Source organism: Palaemon carinicauda, chromosome 16 (assembly GCF_036898095.1).
Source record: "Palaemon carinicauda isolate YSFRI2023 chromosome 16, ASM3689809v2, whole genome shotgun sequence".
Lineage (NCBI taxonomy): Eukaryota > Metazoa > Arthropoda > Malacostraca > Decapoda > Palaemonidae > Palaemon > Palaemon carinicauda.
In genome coordinates this window covers 93909009-93924008 of record NC_090740.1, presented here as the reverse complement: position 1 = coordinate 93924008, position 15000 = coordinate 93909009, and the positions used below count along the sequence as shown (strand labels likewise).

Below are 15000 nucleotides of genomic sequence, written 5' to 3'. Positions count from 1 at the left end.
TTGGCCATAACAATTATTTGTTAGCTCTCTGCCTTTGTAATGAGCATTATGTTAACTGGGGCACATTATTTATTTATTTTTCATCCTATTGTTTTTGTGAAGATTATGAAAGATCTATTCTGATGTTTTCACTGTCCGCATAATATCTTATCTTATATTTCCATTGCTTTACTTGTAGTTAGTTTTTTCATTGTTTCCAATTCGAGTTATTTTTCCCTGTTGAAGCGTTTTGATCTAATAGCATACTTCTTTTCCAAATGATAATAATAATAATAATAATAATAATAATAATAATAATAATAATAATAATAATAATAATAATAATAATAATAATAATAATAATAATAATAATAATAGTGGTTATTTAACACTTTATATATTGCCTTTCATCTTTAAGCTGCACGTACTGTTATCACTCTAGACATTTCATCTATGGCAAAGACCTATGTTTACATCACACCAGTAACCCTCACGTCTACATATTTCAAAATGTGATTCAAATTTCTTTAAAAATGTAGCTCTGTATAAAGTTATATCAATAACCTCACTACTTTATTGAGTAGCACTGGAGTTTTCTTTCACCATTTTGATGTTATTAAGCCTTGAAGCCTTTGATTTTGTTGTATGAGCTTCCTTGTAGATTTGTTTTCTTCTTTAATTGCTCACTCAAAATCACACAACTTCTTGCCCCCAACCCCACCAACCATTGAGAAATTGCATAACATATAACTATCAGTGGTCTTTTTATCATCTTCACCCTATTATAAAGGATTGTTTTAAATAATAATTTGTTTAAAAAAAAAACTGGCTCATCCTGAAGTTTTTTGGTCACCGAAGTTGTAATTAAAATTTATTTTCCTTATGATTTTTACACCTTAAACTTTAAGTATCTTTCCTTTAGTCCGGTTTTTTGCTCCTGAAACGTTAGGCTGTCTCACCATTAATCTATAATCAAGAACTCTTAAAAATACTTGCTATATCGACTAATGATACTTAAACAACTGGACAGCATATTTTAATTGGCGTATTTTATGTTAGTATTCATTTCCCCACTATTTTTTTTTTAATGGGGCATATATAAAACACTCGTTTATCTTTATTTTCTCATCTCATTTTACGTAAACTACTTTAGTACTTTTCCCTAACTAATTCGGATCATAAATAAGTTCATTTTTGCCTCACTAAATCATGATTCTGCTATATTGATAAAATCCCTCTAGTGACCTAATGACTTATCTGTGTTTTTATTCCTCAGTTATATCTTGTTCTTTTTTTCTTATCACCCAATGAATTTCCTTCTCTTTTAAGGGTTTCTCAATTATGATCAAATTCACAGGTTTTAATTGCATTTAAAGCCGTATTTCGGTTCAACTTCATCGTATATCTATTTTATACTTTAATTTACCTAAATGATGGTTTAATATTCCTGCAACCCTGATATTTCTCAACATAACATTTCTTAACTTACTCTTTCATTCACAGCATATTGTAAAAAATGCTTAAAATTGCTGTAGATGATTCCAATAATTATTACTATTCCACCATTGCCAAACTGATGTTTATAACACTGCAGTTTCACTTTTCTTTTTACGGATTTATATATATATATATATATATATATATATATATATATGTATATAATTTATATATATATATATATATATACATATATATATATATATATATGTATATAATTTATATATATATATATATATATATATATAAATATATATATATATATATATATATATATATATATAAATATATATATATATATATATATATATATATATATATATATATATATATATATATATATGTACATATATATATATGTACATATATATATATATATATATATATATATATATATATATATATATATATATATATGTGTGTGTGTGTGTGTGTGTGTGTGCGTGTGTGTGTGTGTGTGTATATATATATATACTCATAAATGTAATGGACAGGCTTATGAAAAGGGTTTTTCATTTTTTCATAACATTTATTTTTTTAACATATAAACGTATAAACCAGTCAATCAACAGCTATTTAAGTAATGATAATAATATTATTCTTAATCCTCATAAGAGACTGTTCTTACTCATGGATCATTAAAAAGCTATATAAACTTTCTCCATCTTTATATTCAACTGTGACAAAATATAATTTTCTTCCACAACTGTTAGAATTATTTATTTAAATTTCTATTTACAAACAGACATTAAATTAATCTTCATTTATAAAGTTTTTTGTCATTCCATGTCACACTCTTCTTAAACTATTATTTCACATATATTTGTCTACAAATACCACCAAAATAGGCAGCACTGTAGATTTATCTAAATCAATTTGGAAAGAACCAGTGAGCAAGTGACTATTTCAAACTAAAAGTATACAATTTCATAAGAGATATGTGTAACTGGCATCAACGCCTGAATGTGATCAAATTATGACACGTTAATCATTTTAATAATATTCATTTTTTGGAGCACTTTTAAATCAAATTACTTGTCAAGTTTTGAGTAACTAAAAACTAACGTTATTTTTCGTAGCTATATTCCTGAATTATATTTTGATTCAGATTAGAAAAGCGAAAATCAGCATTATTATTTCTTTGTAGATGAAAAATGAATGTTAAACAAACCTTAGAATAACCACAACAAATAACAACTAGTGGACAAAACCGAGCATCGTCAGCACAAAGTGGAGAATTCACTTACTGAACATTTCCTTTCCATTGGCTCTCGTCTAACACTATGGGGTAATGTGCCACATAATGCTCTGTCTCCGGGAATGACACTAAGGCCAATGCCACAATGACTACCTGTCCTCAAAATGGCTTCACGCATTTCCTTTTTTCCAGAGGGTATTACTGTGATCTCTTTGTTTTTCGAGAACTCCCTTTCGCCTTTCGTGCTGCACGAAAGAGCTTCTAGTGATACTCTGGGGGATCCCACTGCATCAGGTAATGTTTTCAAGAGGTCCAACACTTCTCCGTACTCGGGCATCAATGGCTTTACTACATTTTCTTCTATAGACTCCCTTCTTAAACCTTAAAACAAAGATAAGAAAACAAATAAAATTATTTAGAATTCTATATAAAGAAGGGTTGGATATCTTATTACTTCATATTCTGACATAGCATTTGAATTATCAATAGTTTTGTTCATATGAAAAATAAAGAGAAGATCTCAATGCTACTTCTAAACGATCTACCTAAAACAGTGGAAGAAAGAGAACCTGAAGGTGACCCATCTCCTTCGTATGCGTAAGCTCTGAGGTCATCTTGGGGCATAAGAGGTTGGGTTGGCGACATCCCCGAAACCACAACTACTTGAGGACACTTTGTGGATGATAAAGAATTGGTGGAACCCCCTGATAATGATTTAGACTTCGTTGCAAGGACACTTTCTGTTGAGGGAATTCTTCGTGACGTTGCCAAGGTGGGTGTCACGGCAGGATAGATAATGCTCAAGTCTTTCATTGATCCACCTGGGATTGTTGTAGATGAAACTGACGGAATTTGTTGCTTGTTACCTGGAAATGTAGAAAAAACGAATACTTAAAGTAATTAAAATGTTTGTAAATCTTTTGAAAAAAAAAATTATTCCTATCCTTCAAGGTAAAAACTACTTTCATACATCTTAAACTAAAACAAAAATATAAATAATAAAAGCAATTGTTGCCACAATTACTGAAATATGAAAATCTTCCTCCGTTAAGATGAGATGAATAAGCAATTAAAAATCCATACAAAGTTCAAAGTGATAGATCAGTGCCCAGCGACACAATTGTCCCCCCCCCCAAAAAAAAAAAAACGATAATGAAATGGTATGGTGTCCTTAATCAATATCCAGAAATTAAATTACCTTCTGGGGACATGGCTTTGGTCGGCAGACGCATCTTCAAAGATTCCAGAAGTGACATTTCGTCTTTGAAAGTAATGCTGCGTGTGTCTTGGGTAGACAACGGGGTCTCAATCACCCCCATGACACTCCCGACGTCCGTTTCACTCTCAACACCTGCCTGTCGCATTCCTGCACTACGGGTAGTTCTTGACCGGTGAATCCAGATAGTCAATAAAACACCCACTAGAACTGAACAGATATAGAAAATTTAATGGAAAATATGAAATAAAATCTGAATCTTAGCAATGTTATAAAAATACGGGTACAGTATAGTCTTAATCTTAAAAAAAAAAAAAATTAAAGGAAGTTACATATCACATTTTATGTTTTAGATTTCAATAATAAAGACAGAGTAGAAATTGAATTACGAAGATAATTTCCGATAGCTTGCTGCTCTTAAATATCCTACTACATAGAAAGGTTCTCTAGAAATCATAGCAATAGTGGAATCTCAGTAGTTAGGTGTTTTTCAAATTCATAGCTGAATATCAATCACGCCTACGCATACGTTAAATCTTCACCCATATCAATATTTGTGGACTGTTGCGTTATATCAATGATGAAAGATAAAACAACTTGTAACATTAATCAATGAAAATTCCTTTCGTCTGTTACCGAACTATATATATCAAGAACATATGAATACAATAAATCTCAATGATTCAATAGGGGAAAATTCCTCGGTTTCTCATTTGGAAAAACAACGAATAACCTTGATTTTAAAAGGATCACACATACATATACGCACACACATATACACACACATACACACACACACACACACACATATATATATATAATTTATATATATATATAATTTATATATATATATATATATATATATATATATATATATATATATATATATATATATATATATATGATTTATGTTACGAGACAGAAAAGGAACACAAAGGAAATTACGAAAGCAAACTAAAGTAATGGATATTCTGAAAAGGAATACACACACACACACACACACACACACACACACACACATATACATATATATATATATATATATATATATATATATATATATATATATATATATATATATATATATATATACATATATAAATATATATATATATATATATATATATATATATATATATATATACTGTATATATATACATATATATGTGTGTGTGTATATATATATATACATATATATATATATATATATATATATATATATATATATATATATATATATATATATACATATATATATATATATATATGATTTATGTTACGAGACAGAAAAGGAACACCAAGGAAATAACAAAAGTAAACTAAATTAATGGATATTCTGAAAAGGAATAAGAAAAATTTACGATCGTGGATAGGTTTTATAGTAAGAATGAAAGGTAATAGATGGAGAAAACGAAGCAAGTAAAGGCAGAGAAGACAACAAACTAACATGCCAGGAAAATAAATAAATAGATATATATATATATATATATATATATATATATATATATATATATATATATATATATATATGTATATATATATATATATATATATATATATATATATATATATATATATATATATATATATATATATATATATATATATAGAAAGTATTTCTGATAAAGCAAGGATTCAAGTGTATACCACAGACTCGGAATAAAGCTAACATTAGCAGTAGTCACCTATACTGTCGGAGTGTGCCAGGAGTTGTTTTTTAAGTGGATATATGGGACTTGTAAATGATCGGCACCAAGTATGCAGTAGTTAACAGAAAATATAGCAGAGGCTAACTTTTGAAAGACGAGTTCGTACTAGTAAGGCAAGATGAAGTTGAACAAGATGTGTTATCTCTATGTAAAATTGAATCCCTTTGTTGTTTTACTGGAGGTCAAGAATTCATGTAATGTTGTTGTGGTTCCAAGTTTAACACCAAGAGGTGCACTTCCAGGGAAATATGTTGAATGTGTCACGGCCATTGGCTTCCTAATATCATTAAATGTCAGAATAATGGTAAGGGAAAATGCATATTCTTGAGAATTTACGGACATTCGACTTAGGTATTTATTTTTGCTCGATAGTATGAATGGCTTTAATGACGCATATGATGATAATGATGATAATATGATTACAATGTTTTTTATTCTGCATTAAGCATTTGTACTTTTTTTGTATTATAGTCACTTTTATTCATTTCTTAGCGTAAGAGAAACTCTGGAGGAGGGTGTCAACTTGGAGTTTAATCATAAAGAATTTATTGCATATGAAAGTGAATTACATAGACATGAATGACATAAATAAAGTTCGCAGAAACACTCTTATCGTCTATCAAGGAGAGAGGTGAACAAAATTACTACAGTTTCTATTTTGCAGAGTGGACGATTTGCCAGATTACCGGCTGAAATTTGAAAATACATAAGGGGCCTGTATTTTGATATCATTATCAAAATAATAACTTCTCGAGTGGCCACTATGATTGATTTGCTTAAATCATGAACCTGAAATAGGTTGCCTAATTTGTGAATTAAGAAACTTTTAAGAATCCATATACATTTTAGACAAATACCTGTCGATTTCGTGAAACAGGCAATAAAATGCCTATTTCATGGATTAGGTGCAATGACTGCCTTATTCATGAAATAAGCAATTTCAAAGATTAGACAAAACACAGACGCACGCACGCACACACACACACACACACACATATATATATATATATATATATATATATATATATATATATATATATATATATATATATATATATATATACATATATATATTATTTATATATATATATATATATATATATATATATATATATATATATATATATATATATATATATATACATATATACATATATATATATATATATATGTGTGTGTGTGTGTGTGTGTGTGTGTTTATGTGTGTGTGTGTGTTCAGCTGTTACTACTCAACTGCAGAACAAAGAACAAAGGACTCACATATGTCCTTAAACTTACGTCTGTTTACGATCTTTCTGCGCTAGTCCGCGACAGAAAACTTCCTTAGTTCCTCTATCCATCATCTTCCCTTCCTTTCCTTGCTTCTTTTACACTCTCTAGGTACCCATTCTATTGTCTGTCATTCTCATTATATGCCCTACACATGGGAGCTAGGAGTATTGGTGAAAATGGCAAAAAAAGGAGACCTGACTGATTGCAATAATTATAGAGGCATGTTATGTAAAAATATAGTATTCTTATTCTAAAGAGACTGGAGAGAAAGATTAATGAAACGATGAGTGATGAACAAGCAGGATTTAGAAAACGTAGAAGTTTCACTAATGAAATTTTCATTTGGAGACATGTTGTACAGCAATGCATAGCATATAGAAATCCACTTTTGATGGCATTTATGGATTATGATACAATTTTTGATAGTGTGTACCGGCCCATTTTATGGAGAGTCCTGGGTTACTATGGAATTCCTCTCAAATATGTAAATTTGATTAAATCAGTTCATGAGCATAGCAAGTGATAAGTTAGTGTTAATGGAGTCTTACAAAATGAATTTCCAGTGAACAAAGGAGTACTTCAAGGGAATGTGTTGTCACCTATGTAGTTTATCCTCCACATGGATTTTGTAATGTGTAGAACAGTCGAAGATGGTGGAGAAGGATTGGACCAGATTGGTGACAGGAATCTCGCAGACCTAAATTATGCTGAGGATACTGTCCTTGTTAGCATGAAACTATTTGGTTTGTAATGATTGCTTACATGAATGCATGGCATATCAAACAAGGATGGGCTGAAGATAAACAAAGGAAAGACAGAGATGACGAGAACAGAGTATGCATTGGAAGAAGAAATATCATTGTAAGGAAAAAGGGTTAATGAAGGAGAATCTTTGAAGTATTTTAGAACTATGATCTCAAATACAGTGTCTTTAGAATTAGAGTTTAGAGAAAGACTAAAAAAAAAAAAAACAATCAGACAATGGCTAAGTTAAGTAAAATATGGAAATCAAATCGCCTGAAATTGCATATAAAATTCAGAATATTTTTCCGTTTAGTGAAATCGCTGTTACTCTATGGACATGAGTCATGGTATGGCTATGAAATAATCTCCAATAGAGTTAGTAGATTAGAGAACAAGACCCTCCAAAGGATATTGGGAGTTAAATGGCAGGATAGGATTAGAAATGATACTATAAGAGAGATTTCTCGAGAGCCATATGTGGATGAGATCTTGATGAGAGGTATATGGAGATGGTTTGGGCATGTTCTTCGCACTTCCCAGGAGAGATTAGTTCACCAAAGGTTCAACTGTTCTCCAAAAGGCATTACAAGAGATGGGAGATCAAGACCTACATGGCTGATGACTATGATGCGTGAAGTAGATGATGAATAGAGAAGTATTGAATGAAAAGCTCAAGATAGAGACGACTGGTGAAATATAGCTGAGGCACTTTGCGTAATACGTGGAGGAGAATATATATATATATATATATATATATATATATATATATATATATATATATATATATATATACTGTATATATATATATATATATATATATATATATATATATATATATATATATATAAAATATATATATATATGTATATATATAAATTATATATATATATATATATATATATATATATATATATATGTGTGTGTGTATCTATTACACATGTATATATATATATATATATATATATATATATATATATATATATATGTATCTATTTACATGTATATATATCTATATATATATATGTATCTATTTACATGTATATATATATATATATATATATATATATATATATATATATATATATATATATATATATATATATGTATATATATATATGTGTGTATATATAATATATATATATATATATATATATATATATATATATATATATATATATATATATATCACACAACTACTTCATATCATATAATCTGATACACAAGAGAATAGCTCCAAGTTCTGAAAATATTGCGCTACTCCCGGATGTTAATAAATATGAACACTGAATATCTAAAGGTCTCTTCATGTTACACTCAAATCAAGGCTGGGTGATTTGATTTCTTTTAACAAAAACCATTCCTAAATATATCTCATACTTAGATTATAAGACAGGTGTTCGAGCAAGGCACTAAAGTAATTATTGGTGGTATTAATAATACACGATTTATATATACATATATATATATATATATATATATATATATATATATATATATATATATATATATATTCTATAAGATATAACAATTCAACACTAATAACAAGAATAAATTACTGGAAATTTGAATCTAAAATACACCTTAGATTGAGGCAAAATGACATTTGAAGAATTTTACAACAACTTGTTTCACTAGAAATGAATTTATGAAAATACTTAATTTTGACAATTATTGAAAAAAGTTGACATTTCAACACTTTGGTAAATAAACAATTATTAAAATTTCATATACGTAACTGTTACGTTTACGTCCTTTGGGCTCCCTCAAGGTTACAGAACAGTTAAGTAAATACAAATGCACTTCACTTTTTAACCAAATCACACAGAGTCAGGAACAAAAAAAAATATTTTTCAATATATACTCTACTCACAAATTCTCGCCACTTCTTTCAAAATAAAAAAATTAGCAAATGTTTCAAAAAATACTATAAACTTTACACGTTTGAGAGGAAACACAATGGCTGAATAGGTGCTGGTGAGAGGATCATCGGACGTTGATTATTTTGGAATGTCAGACCGGATCTCTCTTTCCTATGCATTAGCAGGCCTTATATATGTCGTCCTATGTCACTCCAGAACCTTCCTGGTAACCATTTTCGAAGTGTGGGGCATGGCTCTTGCGGCGGTAATGTTAACAACTTGGCAGTTTGAAGTATGCTACTATCGTCGCTTACGAGGTCAACACTCGGCTAACTCACCACACCTTCACCAGTAATATTAAAAGAAAAAATAAGTAAATTTAGTCTAAAACCTTCATGCAACCTCCAACCAAGTGGAAGCAAGAAGCAATCTCTCGTGTTTTATACCTTTTAACAAGATTATATGACTTTGTTACAAATAAACATGAAATATTTTTTTTTAGTAACGTAAATTTACATATATGGAAATGAATTTAAAATATAACTAAATGAAGGATGAAAGTCTTATGTAATTTGCTTACATTTACTTAATCGTATATGAGGGAAATTCACCTCACATCAATTAAAAGCCCAAATGAATTAAGTGAATATAATAATTTACTTAACTTAGATCAGCTTTGTAAGATAGCTTACCAAAAAAAGATTATTTATTCCTGATCTGAATCCACTGATTCTACCCAAGATAAATAACCTGTAAGCATGTTCTCTTTACCGGATATATGATTCAAAATTATACAATATGGTTACAAACATAACGTACATCTATTTAACCTTTGATTATCCTTCTTTCTTTTATTAACTGAAGATGAAGGATTGTGATCTGAGTAAACCCCAATTTCTTCATTCTGTGGTGTATCTACATGAACTTCAAACTTCCTTATCGCTGTGATTAGTGCTAGCAGTTTCTTTTCCAACTGTCGAGTATGCCCGTTAATGCCTCTTCAGCTTCGACGATATAAAACAGACTGGGTGAAGAATTCCTTCTCTCCCTTCTTGCAAGAGGACAGCCCCAATCCCATTGTCTGAAGCATCCACTTGGATAAGTAATTTCTTGTTGAAATCTGATGCTTGCATTATCAGTTTCGAAGTTCATATGGCCTTTATCTTGTCGAAGGATTCCTGGCACTCACTGGTCCATACAAACTTTTTCTTCGGGCTTGTCAAACCTGTCAAGGGAGCGACTACACCCGAAAAATTCGAGCAAAACCGTCTGTAAAATCCTGCCATTCCTGAAAACCGTTGTAATTGTTTCCTTGTTGTGTGGGGGAATGAGCTTTCCTTATTTCTTTGACGTTAGCGGCTACCTAAGCGATTTGCCCTTTTGTTACTTCAAATCCTAAGTAACGAGCTATTGCCTTTCCAAATTCACTCTTTCTTCCTAGGTCGATGAATATATCACAATATCCTCTTGATATACGACCACTCTTTCAATCAATCGTAGATGGTTATCCATCACTCGTTGGTAGGTGGCGGGTGCGTTCATTAGACCAGATGACACGAATGTGTATTGACATAATCCAAATGGGGTTATAGAAGCTGATAGTAATTTTGTGTTGGTGTCAATAGGAATCTGATAATAGCTTTTTAACAAGTCGATCTTAGAGACAAACCTCGCTTGTCTGACATTGTCGAGTAGTTGGTTTATGAGTAGTAATAGATAACTGTTGCCCTTACGGATCAAATTAAACTTTCGTTAGTCCATACAATCCTGAAAGATTCGTTGATTTTTTTTCACAAGCAAGCATGGAGAACGGTAAGGCCTATAGCTTTGCTCAGGTGATCCGTTTCGCAACAAATAGTCCACATCTTTTCTCATGACTTCTCGGTGATACGGCAACAGTCGATAGGCGCGTTGTTTGAATAGTATTTCCATGTTCTTAAGGTGTTTCCCATGCCTCGTCAGGTTTGTTCATTTTTGGACGTCTGATACAAATTACGGGAAACTTTTAATCAATCGGCTTAATTGCTCTTCATGTTCCTTATTCAAATGCGTTAATTTCTCTTCTAAGTTCCTAATGTTGGATGAATTATTCACTTTGCTTACATCCCCTACCTCATATCCGTCATCATCTTCCATTGACGGAATGGTTTGCGCCATACACACCTATTAAGCTTCATCCTCGTTGTTGCTTAAGTATGGTTTCAATAAGTTAACGTGTACTTTCCTTTGACTTTTCCTTCTTTTTGGTGTCTTGATGATGTAGGTCAGGTCACTGATCTTTTCCAAAATCAGGAATGGTCCTTGCAACTTCTTTGTGAGTTGGAATCTCCGTAACGGTAAGAAAACCAACACCTGTAGTACTACCGAAAACTGACTGTTCTTACTTTTCATATCAAACTCTTCTCTTCATTTTTCCATGGCTCGTTTTCAGGGTTTCGAAGGAAAACTTTCATTTCTTGCCGATCCTTTTCTTCAATTTCTTGACCCATTCTCTATCTGTTTCCTCTTGATCTTTCCATTTTCTCCCAACATTTTAATCGGTACTCTTGATTCTCGTTAAACACCATTTTATTCTAGCTACATGCCATGATTTCTTAATAAGAATTGTGCGCTACCAATAACATTAAAGGTTGTCAGATGTCCCATTTCTTTCCTTTTTCGTTGCAGTACTTTGTTGACAAACTCTTTAGGGTTAGATGAAACCCCTCTAATGCACCTTGGGTCTCCGGTGATAAGCAGTAGAGAGCTGTTATCTCACATCCAATAGTTCCATCACGTCCTGAAACAATTTTGACATGAAATTTTTTCCTCTGTCACTTTGAACGATTTCAGAAATACCAAGCTTTGTAAAAAAAAACTCTAGTTACTTCTCACCAACTACTTTGGGACTGATGTTCTTGACAGGAATAGCTTCTGGGTATCTAGTTCCTGGACACATCAAAGTTGTTATATATTCGTGTCCCTTATTCGCTTTCGGTAACAGTCCCACAATGTCGATCATTACCTTGCTGAATGGTGTAAAGTAGCCTTCTGTGTATGCACTCGTTAGGCTTTCAAGCCATCTGGCCAACGTGACACGCTGGGCACAATTGGCTCACATCCTTATGCATGCTAGGCTAGAAAAAGTGTTTCATCATATTCTCCATTGTCTTTCTTATTCTTTGTGTCCTGTCTCATGTGCTAGGCTATCACCTGTCTTCTCACAGGTGCGTGAATCAATATCTGACGGTATATGCCCCATTTGGCATTCCCAGTCTCACCCACCACACAGCACACAGTAAAATAATTCCGTCAACTATATATCCTTCAGTTTCAATCCTATCAAGCTTTTCTGACTCACTTGTCGTGCGTCTAATGCTGAGTTTTCTATTACTTATAAATCCATTGCTTCCTTGTCTTTATGTTCATTTGTCTGCTGTTCTTCTTCTCTCTGGCTCTCTCAGGAACTCACATCTTGCGTACTCTGATGGGAAACCTTTTCTTCCGTAAATATATCTTAGAAGGGAATAGTTCCTTCAGTTTTTCTTTCTTCTTCTGCATCACTTTCTTCGTCATACTCCTAGTCATCACACAACTAGTAAACATATATGTGTTGTCCTTATCCAGTTCAGTTGTAGGACTATACCTCACTAGTTTTTCTGTTACATTGGCACAAGGCATAAACTACACTCCACCAACCTCATTTCCCATTAGGACATATCCTTCAACAGCCCATAAATACTTTACTGCAAAATCAAAATAACCTGTCACCAACTCGCATGGCAGTTTCAAACGGCAAATAGGGATAACCTCTTTACTTCCTATTCCCTTCAAAATGACAGAATCTTCTCTGAGAGACTGTTCCACCTTTGGGTGTACGACTCGCATCACCACGCTATGATTATAGCCCGTGTCGCACAATATATTGACCGGGATCTGCTCGCTCCCATCCAGAGCGGCTATCATACCTTCATAAATATACAATTTAAAGGCATCCACACTGTTTTGAGTTATCCTGTTTGTCATGTAAACGATAGCTAGTTTATTTTCCTCGTCGATGTTTCCCGTTTGATTCTTCATCTACATATTCTGTGGAATTGAATTATCCTTAACCATTTGGGTGACTGCTTACAATTGGTTCAAACAACATTCTTTACTGATATGGCCTTTTTATCCACACTAAATAACATAACAGACAATATTAATCTTCAGCACGTATATCACAACCCCTGAAGAAGGATGTTTAGGTGATGGTTGCAGTGGCAATAGCACATTCTGCTTTGGACTAGCACCAGTGGCACTTCTGCTATAACTATTGAACCTTCCCATAGTTATTGCTGAACTGGTTTCCATGGTTTGGCGAATACTTGACACTTGGTCGGAATGACGCATGAAATTTCATTCCCGAGGGGTGTTTACAACTGATAATATCTTAGTGTTCATTCAGCAAAGTGGCTGTATCAAGTTTATTCACCTATCTCTCTCTCTCAAGAACATTCAAATATGATCAGGAATTCCTCATAAATACTGTTCGATCACTATCAGTTCTTCTAAATTAGTTAAATCACTCATTTTGGCAGCCTCTATCCATATCTTAAAACGTTCGTCATACCCGATAAGCATAACACAGGAAAATATTTTTTTCGTCCTTCCGTAAACTTAGGAAACTTTCATTATAATATCCAGGAGTCATCTGATATGCTTGCAGCACACTCTTCAAAACATCTTGGTACTCCTTCCTCTGGTCCTAAGACAAGGCAAGATACACACCGCGTCCTTTTCCAAAAAGGAAACTCTCCAATAACATAGGCCATTTACCCTCTGGCCATTCCATTGTCGACGTGAAGGTTTCAAATTGATCAAAGAACTCAACGCGATCTTCTTCAGTGAAATTCGGAATCAACCTCTGTGCTCTCGCTACATCAAACTCTGGATCGTGCATCGCAGGGGTCACACCTGTATGGGTTGACAGCAACTTAGCACGAGCATTCAGCAGTTCCATTTCCCTTGCATGTCTTGCAATTTCTCTTGCCTCTTCTCTTTATCTTCCTTCCCGTTCTGCCATCATCTTCAACTGAAACAAATTGCCTTCCGCTGCAATTCGTCGAATCTCAGTCTCTACATTCATTTCTGCTTTCATTCCTTCAGATTGTGGGTCATCTGATACTTGTTTCTCTATGAATTCTGCTTCAGCCTTCTCCAAAAGGTCCCGACTGACTGTAATATCTCTTCTGGCAACTTTCCAGAGTTAATCAACGCTTCTAAGGCTAGAAACTTTATTTAGGCATTAATCATTCCATTAGTTGAATGGCCACCACATGCCATCAAAATTGCAAGCCACTGGGCTTTAATTGCATTAGCTTCCGACAATTTCTGAACAATTGGGTTTTCCAGAAACTGCTGTACATTCAACTATGCCATTTTATACTTTAAAACAAATTATACCTCTCCACACAATACACGGAATCCTATCAACACTAAATTGGTGAAACCTTTAATAAAAAAAAAAAAAAAAAAAAAAAACACATGGCCCTGCTATAACCAATA

The 15000-nt window shown here is 32.3% G+C and overlaps 1 protein-coding gene across 1 annotated transcript in view; it reads right to left on the bottom strand.

The window, feature by feature from the left end:
• Positions 1-2039: 2039 nt before the first annotated feature.
• The window catches only part of LOC137655437 (putative neural-cadherin 2), a 275648-nt gene continuing 262687 nt past the window's right edge, over positions 2040-15000 (bottom strand). The window contains exons 26-28 of the mRNA XM_068389332.1: positions 3873-4100; positions 3220-3540; positions 2040-3055 (exon numbers count right to left, since the gene is read on the bottom strand). Coding sequence (XP_068245433.1) covers positions 2697-3055; positions 3220-3540; positions 3873-4100 — 908 coding nt within the window. The 3' untranslated portion in view covers positions 2040-2696. The remainder of the gene's footprint in view (positions 3056-3219; positions 3541-3872; positions 4101-15000) is intronic.